This window comes from Hipposideros armiger, unplaced genomic scaffold (genome assembly GCF_001890085.2).
Source record: "Hipposideros armiger isolate ML-2016 unplaced genomic scaffold, ASM189008v1 scaffold_5, whole genome shotgun sequence".
Lineage (NCBI taxonomy): Eukaryota > Metazoa > Chordata > Mammalia > Chiroptera > Hipposideridae > Hipposideros > Hipposideros armiger.
Window position 1 is genome coordinate 6115461 of NW_017731355.1, and position 11263 is coordinate 6126723.

General features: G+C 38.6%; 1 protein-coding gene across 5 annotated transcripts in view; it reads right to left on the bottom strand.

Moving 5' to 3' along the window:
- The window catches only part of FBXO34 (F-box protein 34), a 90556-nt gene extending 79545 nt beyond the window's left edge, over positions 1 to 11011 (bottom strand). For 3 of the 5 annotated variants that reach the window (XR_002124348.1, XM_019645145.1, XM_019645152.1), the window contains exons 1-2: positions 10792 to 10881; positions 9127 to 9180 (exon numbers count right to left, since the gene is read on the bottom strand). Coding sequence is in view for 1 of the 5 variants with exons in the window: in XM_019645130.1 (XP_019500675.1) it covers positions 10792 to 10946 (155 nt within the window). In the remaining 4 variants the exon portion in view is untranslated. Of the gene's footprint in view, positions 1 to 9126; positions 9181 to 10791 lie in introns of all 5 variants that reach the window. The other 2 variants (XM_019645136.1, XM_019645130.1) reach the window with 2 other exon arrangements.
- Between the last annotated feature and the right edge of the window lie 252 nt (positions 11012 to 11263).

Consider the following 11263-nt stretch of genomic DNA (forward strand, 5'->3'; position numbering starts at 1 on the left):
CTTTTCTCAACACTACTTTAAAATTTGCATACATAAACTGCTACCTTTTTCATGGTATAAGCAATATAACAATATCACTGCACTCTTACTGCACTCAAAATCTACTGCATTCTTAAAATAGATTACTTAATTTTGTGTCGGTTGCCCAAATCTCAGCCTACATGTATATGTATTTTTATATATAATTAGTATGATTTTTATGTATGATTTTGTGTATCTATTTATATTCCATTTTCACATACTTTATGTGATAATTAAATTGCACAAAATGAAAAATGTTCACTTTAGAAATATTCATAAAATTTTAGATTTTCATTTTTAAAAGGTACCTCTGTAAGAAAGCCTTTTCTCACACCAATGTCAGAAGATGACTATCCAGATCCTACAGTAGAGACCACCAACCATCCACCAATCTATCTCAATTACAAAGAATCTCTCAAGTGAGAGATTAAAAACAAACATTTAAACCCAGAAAGGAGACATCATTTACATCCTCTGGCTGATAATGGTATGTACATACATCAGATTGTTTCTAAGGGTTACAAACAAAATCACTAACCCCTTAGAAATTAATGGTAACTAGCATGGAAATTTCATGTGGGCCTCTGGAACACACTTAAGCATAGACAAAAATCATTAACCCCTTCAAAGTAAATGCTCCTGAGGGCAAAGACGGCATTTTCCAATACAGTTCTTCGTGTTATCCTATAAAGTATAATTTCAGCAACACAGACTAAATGAATATTCAAATGCAGAAAGCTCAAAGTAAGCACAATTAACATTTGATGAATGAGTTGAACACTAACGGTTTTGAAACAATACAATACAGAGGGAAATAAAATTAAGCTTTACTTCTGTGAATAATATGTCTATGTTATAAGCATACAATACAAACAGCAAATTTCTTAAAGAAAACTGAGTAATTATACTGAGGTTCACTGATGAAGACTTAACATGGTTTTCTTCTATGGGGGGGGGGAAAGTTTTTGCCAAGAACATTACATTGAATTCACAGTGAAATCTTCAAAAATGATATCACTGTCAACTTTAATAAACAAATAAGACTAACGTACTTTCCAAGTAGAAAAGTGGGAAATTATACTCATTATTGCTTTAAAAGTTGGTAAGGCAAGAAGTAAAGATTAGTTTTCTTATAACTTCTTCTAAATGATCAATTTGGAGGTGAAAAAAAGGACAAATCGAATTAATTTCATATGGTGTACTCCAAAAATACTAAATAAACAGCATAAACACAAAGACAGGGATTACTCAAATTCCATTCTAACAAATTTTTATTTGATTCTATAGGTAACAAAGATTAGTAACTGTCAGTCCAGTCCTTAAGGGACTTACTCAAGAAACCAAAATCTTAAGACTTATAGCAGGAATTCCCACTGGATGATAAAACTGGTCAAGAGAAATATATTTAAATCAGACCATTAAACAAGAGAAAGATTCAAAAAGTGTTTGGTAAAAGAAATCCTTGGGAACACTGGGGACACATGAAAAGACATCTAATATTTTATAGACCAAAAAATACATTGGTAAACAGATTTTAATCTCAAAACTTAATATCTTTTAAAGAGGCATGCTCCCCTTCTTATGTCCCTTAGAAGGAACGGAAATCCAGGAGACATTCGTAAAGGAACAATCCTTACAAGAAGCTTTACAACTCCTAGTTCTCTACTAAAACAGGATAATTAAAACTCAAGCAGGATGGACAAGATAGAATCACAAAATAAAACAAGATAACAACTACAGTAAAAATCAAATAATTTTTTGGTAATAAATCCAAGAATATCTTAGGTAACTGAAAAAATTTGAAATACAAAGGCTAAGCCCCTAAATCAAATAAAGAAGGAAGAAAATAAAATCGTTTTTTAAATTCAGAAAATAGTAACTAATATGGCTTAAGTTTTCAGTTAAATTTCAAGACCATGAAATTTTTTTTTTAAAAATCAGTTCTAAAATGTTTTATAATTTTTAAGCATAAAAATATTTTATACTATATAGTCTTAAAAATATATGCAGTTAGAATGTAAAGTTATATTTTAATTTGAGGAAAAGTACAACCTCCTGTTAATAAAACAAAAATGTGAACTTTCCAGTAATGTTAATATTTGAATAATAAATTTCATTAGTGATATTTGCCAAAAAGGGAGGAAAAATCCACAAGGTATTAAACAATAAGAAAAAAAAATTATTTAATAAAGGCTGCTACTTGCCAAAGAACATCTAGAAAATCTGTAAAATAGTGCTAAGAGAAAAATATAACTAATGCACTGAGAATAATGCCTGGCATATAAAACATACTGCACTTTTTTTTTAGTAAATGAATAATAAACAGGTCTTGAAATTCCACAAGTTAGAAATGTTGATGTGTAACTATTTCATTAAGCTACCCATATAACATAAATAAATAATGTTAAATAAAACACAAGCAAAGAAAATGTCAACTGAAAGACAGGATTCCTAAAGCATAAAGCCTATGACCTTCTTTGGACTTATATTCAGGATCCATTTTCACAGCCCTCAGTGCAGTGTCCCAAATGAGCTAGACTACCGTGATGGTGGTAGAGCTCTTCATCTAGGTGAAGGCTGCCTGAACTAGAGAAACCTCTCCCCTAAGGCCAGAGTGACTGGTGTGTAGAAAGGACTGAGAACCTCCAGAGAATAATCCTGATGACTGAACTTGAAATAAAATCTCTTGCCCTACTTTGAAAACAAGTTTGCCTCTCCTGGTTCCTGGACAATAGAGCAAATGTGTCCTTTGAGACTTCTTTATCAAACTCAAATTTCATCTTCAGAAACTCCAGCTAATCGATAATTCCTTACTGTAGTTCTAAGAATGATTTTACAGCTACAAATTATATAAACAAAATTAAACTTTTTCGTTTTCAAGAAGCAGATGAACACTTTAATACAAACTCCTACGACAGAATCTGCTAGAAGGTGTCTAAGTTAGCCAGCAGAATAGAAAACAATCCAGAACTTCAAAAAATTTAAAGCTACAGATTTAAATAGCCAAGTCATGTCCCTAAAGATAAGGGGGAAAAGCTAAGCCTTTAACTATGTGTCTACAATTTGGGGACATAAGATATGAAGCTTAGAATTCAGAGGGGAAGCTAAGACTAATACACATGTAACAATTAGAGAGCAATAAGTAATGGTATATAATGAAGAGCTAAAGTGTGTTAGGTGGCTGAATACTCAATATATGTGCACCATAGGAGTTCAGGAAATGGAAAGCATGCAGAGTCCAAGGAGTTTTTATGGGCCCAGGCTTCTTATGATGACGATGATATTTGGAGAAATGGAGAAGGGAAACCAAGGCTGAGGAAACTGCCTAACTGAGTACCAGGTTTGTTGCAGGTAGTTCCAGAGACATGTGAGGAAGAAGGATGGAATGGACCATCTTACAGAAAGTCTTAAAAGCTACTTTTAAACGTGATGCCACAGAAACCTAGTACAGAAGAGTAACATACCAGTGGAATGTTTGTTCAATTAACCTGGCAACTGCACAAAAAGACTCAAGAGAGCAAATAATGGATTTATGAAAACTATAATACAGACAATTATAGAAATCTAAATTCAGAATCATCAGTGGTCTAGATCTGTGCTACCCAATACAGAAGCCACTAGTCATATGTGGCTTTTGAGCACCTGAAATGTCAGGTAGGTCTTCAAAAACTGAGATGAGTCTAAACAGAGATGAGCTTTTAAATATAAAACGCACACTGAATTTCAGACTTCATATGAAAAAAAATGCAAACTATCTCAATAATTTTTATATTGATTACATTTGAAATCATGTTTAGGATATAATGCGTTAACATATTATTAAAATTATTTTCAGCTGTTTCTTTTTACTTTTTTAATATGGCTAACTAAAAAAATTTTGATTACATGTAGCTCACATCGTATTTCTATTGAACAGTATTGTTCTCTGGTCATCTCCTCAACTTTCCTTACCCTCCCATTCCCAAGAATTAAAACAATTTTAACATGTGCCCATAAATATGTATATATTTATAAATCTTATATCTATACACATATCACTGTACTAATATATGATACATACAGTATAAACAAACACAAAAATAAATACTTAAAGATGAGAAAAATAAATAGGAGTTCCAATATTTTTCTTTCTGCAATACAATAGGCTATCCCACACACTCCATTTCGGAGGCTTAGGATGTCAGCAGAGACACTGATAAGGAAATCCTAGTTAAAGATTCACTAAAAATTTAATGACTGGTTAACTATGGGAGCAAAGGAGAGGGGGTGACATAATGCACATCTACTATTTGCTACTTACTCAGCATCCAGTATCCCCTAAATTTCCCTTAGGAATCCACTCCTTGCCCATCATGCTGTTTAGGTAGCAATGACCCCATCCCGAACTCCAGGGGTAGACCCAGGCTGGCTAAACAATTAGCATGTCATATTCTTAGTGGTTGGTTAAAAAATGTCAGAAATATAACCCAAAGTCAATGAGATATAAGAAGACATTTGCTGGGGCTTCTGGGAAGAGAAACTCTCTTCTAGTAGATCTTAAGCTGAGGCTCACAGAGTACCCTACCTCCAAGGGGTTTAGGTATAAAATTCAGGGTGCCTCTAAACTCAAAGGAGGGTGAAAAATTATATCTTTACTTTCACTAACCTTCAACTAAAACTTAACATTTCCATGAGAAGACAGTCAACGGACCACAATAATATTAGCAGTATCAGTCACTTTGTCAACAGTAAAAATCACAGATATTTTCCTATCACATGATCATTGGTTGTAGACACCTCCAAATAATGACAATGTCCATCACTACTTGGAAATTATTAAACCCACACTAAACCTTATTTAATAAAGAAGTACATATTATTATCTTACAATGTTAAAAAATATTTTGATAACTGTATTTTAATATAGCTGTTTTTCTTTATAGTCCTATGGATTTTATTTTAAAATATTACTCAGAAAAGGGGCCCTATAGGCTTCACACTGCCAAAGGCGTCTAGGGAGCAACACTGGTCAGGAGCCCTGGCCTACAGCTCCTTCTCCTCTCTGGACTTGATGGCTCGAGGACGTGGGCCTTGCGCTGCTGACAAACATGTGGTGACCACAACGAGGCCAACATCATAGAAGCAGAGCTCACTAAATAAAGGAAAGAAAAGGACGAAGCTCTGACCACACAGGTGTCAGTGGTTCCAGCTTCGCCTCTGGACTGTGCAGTATGTGAGCCAGGAAATTTGAGCTGGTTTTCTATTACACTCACAACATAAAAAAAATCTAAATGGTACACTTAATTTCTATAGTTTCTATCTCAGAAAACTAGAACAATACCCATGTCTTTGCAGAGAAACAGCACCATTAGAAAAGGCTTCACTTTGTCATGATGAGGGAATCCAGGGAAAATGAGCTTAGTCTGTCACAACTGAGTGTACTGAAGACTCACTCAATACTCCAATCTAGTGTCACGTGGACTTTCTGTTTTAGAAGATGGACAACTAAAAACTACATTTTCCAGATGCTCTTGAAGCTGAGGTTTCACATATGACCTAAGTGTGGACAAGCAAAAATACCTGCATAAAATATCGAGGGCAGAAAGTAACATATAATGATGGTTCCAGTAAGGCACAGGGAATATAATCAATAATATTGCAATAACTATGATGGTCTCAGAGATGAGTACTAGATTTACAGGGGAAATCACTTCATAAAGTATATAAATGTCTAACCACTATGCTGTACACCTGAAGCTAATATAAAATAATATTGACTGTCAATTATAATTGAAAAATAAATAAATTCTAAACTGTTCATTCAGCCCACTCAAAGTTTACATATCTTCCTTTCTCAATAAATCCCATTTGCTACAACTACTTAGAGCAAATGTTCTTACTACACATTCTTGAACAGTAAGTTAAGTACAAAGTAAACAAGGATATACAAAAAGAAGTATCCTATTAGCAGTTAGAAACCCAACAAGAGTTAACAGCTTATGGATAAAGATGTAGGCATGGCCTGGAAAGAATTCTAATCAAGAAGCAATAGAGGTAAGGGCAAGATTACAAGGAGCACAAAGAGTCAAGAACAGAGCTTTAGATAGTTTGGATCTGGAAGAGAAATAGTTACCAGCAAAGCTGAGAAATCAAGAGCAATCAGAGGCAGGCAAAGAAAGAAGAGAAGAGAGAACTCAAAAAATGAAGAGGTCTTCTATACAACTAAATACCAAAGATGACAAACAGGATAAGAATTTAACTAAAAGATCTGTTTTACACATTACTTCCTTCCTCAAAAATTGTCATTGGGTACAGAATAATGCTCAAACTCCTTCCAAAACTGGGTCCCATCCACCCTTGTCTGCTACTGTTTCTTTATACCATAACTTCTAATTGCAAAGTCGATTTTAAAAAGAACACCTCTTCTCTGGATCCTAAAATAAAGGACCAATTCAAGGCCCACACCTATGAGGCTTTCTCTAACAGTACCCCGACTGCCTCCTCTGAATTCATGTAACATTTATTTATCTCTCTTTAGACACCTAACTAAAACCCAAACTAAATTATAAGCTTGAAGAGAGAAGGACCCGTGTTCATTTCTTGATATTCTGAACTATACTTACTTTAAAATACAACAAAAATATAAGATGGATTAGTAAATGGATAGAGGGAGTGAGGGAGCGTATGATGGATTGATGGATGGATGGATGGATGGATGGATGGATGGATGGATGGATGGAAAAGTAGATACAGTAACATGAATTAAAGAATCTAGGATGTGGGTATTTAGGTATTCAATGTACAAACAATTCTTGCAACTTTTCTGTGACTGAAATTCTTCATGACAAAATATTAGGGAAAGAAAGCAAAGAGTGGAAATGAAGGCTATGAGAGTCTCACGTATTTCAGAACTTTGTCAATTTAAAGAAAAGTACTGACACTAAAGAAAAAGAAGGTATATACATACATGCCAGAGAGTGGGATGTCTGGAGTGTCCCCCTTCTCTCTATCTCTAAGTTTAGACTGCCTACACAAACTAGTTCTAGCTTTAAGGGCTTACTCTTGCCTCAAAGAAAAGTGCTCACTCACTCAACTCCATTTATTTAGATCAATCCAAATCTGTGGAGTCTATAGACTCTTTGACAATGTGTCCCCCATTATTTTTTACCTGAGTTTCTAAATCTTCCTTAAACAGATCTGTAGACGAGACCTCTGCCAATCTGGCATAACATAAATGGTACACCCTCTTGGTCCAATTCTGGCCCCGCAGACCTATGGCCCCCCTCCATGGCAAAGGAATCCTAAAATACAGGTCAAGGGTCCTTGCAGCAAGAACAATTCGCCTGAGTGTCAGTCCCTGGCTGAGTACCTGGCATACAGGGAGGTTCTCAAAAAATGTTTGCTGGCTGAATGAAACCCGTGCCTGATAATTCAATACATATATATAGCACTTAGTTTCACATTTATACCCACATTGTGCTGAGGGTAGGAGCTGTATGTGCCAGGATTCTGACGGTGAATATTTAAAAAGAGAAGATCGGGAGCCTGTTCTGTGGAAAGCTAACTAGAAGATGGAATTGGAAATGAAAGGTTGATAATAAACTCTTTCAACTAACTTTAAGAAACACCTACATTTTAATCATTAATGCTTTCCGGACAACACGGTAAGTTCATCAGCTTCAAAATACCATAAGCGTGAACTAAAAGGGGAGTAAATAAATTATGCAAAGATAAGGATTGACAGGAATTCAATTTCCAGATGACCTAAATGCATTTGGAGTTAATCTGCTCTTTTTTGTTGTTGTTGTTTCCAAAGGACTGCAGATTATGCACTTGTTGAATTTTGCCTTTGTCACCCATGACCTAACAAGGAAGGCATTCATTATACCATAGTCGCTTCCCTCAAGTGTCTGGTTCTAAACAGCTGCAAGTTTTGGAAGGTAACACCAAATGATGTCTCTCCCCAACAAATATTAAAACAAGTTAAGATAGACCAAATTAAACTGGATCAGCATAAATTTAAGATTAGCAAGTTTATATAAGAATTTAAATTCTACGTCTGTTAATAGAATAATTGATCCAACAAACAAATTTTATCTGTCAGAAAAATGCCATATCATTAAGGACTGGCTGAGTTAGTCCCTTCAAATGCTGTAACTGGATAAAATAACAAAATACTTTAAAATAATAATAAACCCGATCACAAATAAATTTCCACTTATAAAAAGTAAAAGCTGCTTCCTACACCCAAAACTGCAAGGTCTGGGTGAAAAACATCCTGCCAAGAAAGTAGAAACAAACTGTAAAAATGTTTCAGAAGAGTTATGGCATGTTAAATAGTTATGCAACTATATAAATAAGCTGGACGTTCCTCAGTCACATCAGAATACACCTAAGACATTTATTCTCTATTAACTCATTTTCCATTAGGAAAAATAAAAGTTTCATAGCCCCTAACAAAATAGAGATGGGAAAATGCACTGCCAACGAGGAGCTATTTTATTATCATCATTTATATGTCTTTCGACTCACATTCAGTTTGACTTTGATCCCTTCCCATTTACACTAGTACACTTAATTTACAGAGCCATGTAGCCTGCCTCAGACAGGCCCTCCAAAAAGACACATCCCAGGGTCCTTTCGTACCTCCTTCAACTGCATCACATATTACCTTGCCATGATCCTTTCCTCTTAAATAGTAGGCTGATTAACATCCTTAATATCAGCAGTTTCATGTTAAGTCAGTACCTATCAGTCTTGAGGATCCAAAGGCTTAAATTTTTCTTTAAAACCTTCACTCAACATTGTCACCATACAATTTCCAATTTCTTAAAAGAAAAAAAAAAAAAGAGCAACTCTCAGTAGTACACACAATGCTGTCAAATTTCCAAGGTATGGTAAGGATCAAAATGAGATTTACAGGAAAGCCTTGTTTTGTGAACTTCCAGTGAAATCTAATACTAATTAATGAGGGTAATTTTTGCTTTCATTTCCCGTGTTAATGGGCACAGCATAATTTCCACCTGCATGTTGATGCAAAATCCAGAGAGACAATACATTATCAATCACCTATAAAGAGCAAACCGAAGCCAAGGAGGAAATATTAATCACAACCAAGAAACCTACCTTGTAAGTCAAGGTCAGTGAAGGAGGACTGAGGACTCCTATCCAAGCTTCCTGCTGAAGACACGAAACTGTAATTACGCTTCAATGTTAAGCCATCTACCTTTCAAACTAGATATTATCACGATTCTATAGAGAAGAAGACATGATCAAAGTATTCACAAGCTGGAATAGCTGGAGAGTCAGTAATGGCAAGCGATTAACTTCTCTTCCAGCCTGATCTCTTTTGAAAGCTTTGGAAGAAAAACAATATTCACAGACAAGGAACTTTTTAAAAATTCTGTAGTTTCATATTTGAAAGCACTACAGACAAAATTTTAGTTGCAAGTCCAGACAAGCAGTCCTGGGATGTTATTATATTGTTATGGCCCAGCCTTAGTAAGAAAGCAAGAAAAAGGCTTGTTGCTGAGCTATAGCCATAGGAAACCCTCAATTATCCATGGTAGCATGGGACAGGGAGACTCCGGATAAATTAAATCCTCAGGTAATTATTATTTAAGAATAATACTGGATTAATTCAAACACCTCCCGCCCTTTACAATAGAAAAAGTTCGAGATACGCTCTCCCTCTTCCAGGCCATTTTCTAACAAAAATGTGAATGAGCAGATAGTTGATGTCAAAACTGTCTAGCAAAAAAGAGGAAAGCAACTGAATTACCAGCACTCAAATTGGTCCTATTTTGTTGGCTATTCCGATCATAAACCGTCACACTAGGAGTTGAGCTTCCTGAAAGGCATTCACATTAACACCCGACTCCACCACCCACCAAAAAAACCTTCCCGATTTAGGTGTTTCTGAATCAAATGTGGCTTGGGTCTTATATTGAACTGTACTAACAATGCTTGTTTGATATGAAGTTAAAGAACTAGACAACTATTACATTAAAATTGTAAAATGCTGACATCGAACAATTTTCTATTCAAATTCCGCGGCGATTCCAGAAGTCGATAGGAGACTGAACTTCCTTTTTCTCCCCTCCGGGTCCTCCCGGCCCTTGCGCGCCAAGGGCCCCGCCGCAGTGACATCACAGTCCATCTCCTGGAAACCCCTGACGTCACTAACACGAGGGCCCACAGCACTATGACTTCATCGAGAACTGGGGCCGACCCGCAGTCGACTTGCGTCCGCCCAGACACGAAAGAAGCTTCCAAGCCTCCGTCCTGCCAGGTCCCGATAAGGGTTAAGGGCAGGCGCCAGCTCACCTGCGCTGGGACAGGGAAGGGCAGCGGCCGAGCTGAAGCGGGCGCGACCGTGCGAGGTGACTCCCACCCAAGGCCCGACTTCCTCACTGCCGCTGGTCCCGGAGGTGAGAGAGCCGGTCCGGTGCCTCCTCACGGCCTATCCGTGATCTCCTAGGCTTCAGCCCGGACCGAGGACCCCGCTCCCGTCCGCCCGCCAGACCCTCTAGGGCCCGCGGGGGCGCTCAGCGCGTGGCCAGTGCGCGGGGGGAGGCCGGCCCGGGCGGAGGTGCGGGCCGCCGGGTCCCTGCCCCAGATGCGCCGGCAGCGCCGCGCGCCCAGGACCCACGGGCGGCGCCCCTGCCCCCACCCGCCCCGCGTCCCGGGAGCGCAGGCAAGCGGCGGGAGGGGGGCGGGGAACGGCCACGGTGGCCGCCGCCGAACCCCGACCGTGCTGTCCTCGCGCCACGCCACGCGGCCCCGACCCACCTGCGCTCCTGCCCCGGCCGGGGCCTGGCCCGGGGCTGCACACCCCGATGCAGCGGCGGCAGCTGCAGCAGGAGGCCTGGCTTGCTCCCCACCGCTGAGGCGGACCGAGCGCCCAGCGCGGCGCGGCGGAGCCCAACGCTCCCTACGAAACCCATTTGTTTGGCTAAAACGGCGTGACGTCACGCGCCGGCCCAATCGACGGTTGGCCAAGGGAGGGGCCGAGAAACCAGGGGTTCACAGCGCCTCCTGCCGGGAATTCTGCAGTACTTCGGACGCTGGGGACGGGAAGAGTGGGGGACTTAAAAAAGAACCTGGTGAAGCATCTACGGGCCCCCAAGTGGTGAAGAGTGAAAGCTCCAACGCGACCCCGTAGGGAAAGCAATCAAACCCTCAGGCTAGCCAGAATGGTAACGCCAGTGTTCAGTCAATAGCCATGACAAGCTTATCAGTACTGACTCATGAGTGAATCTAG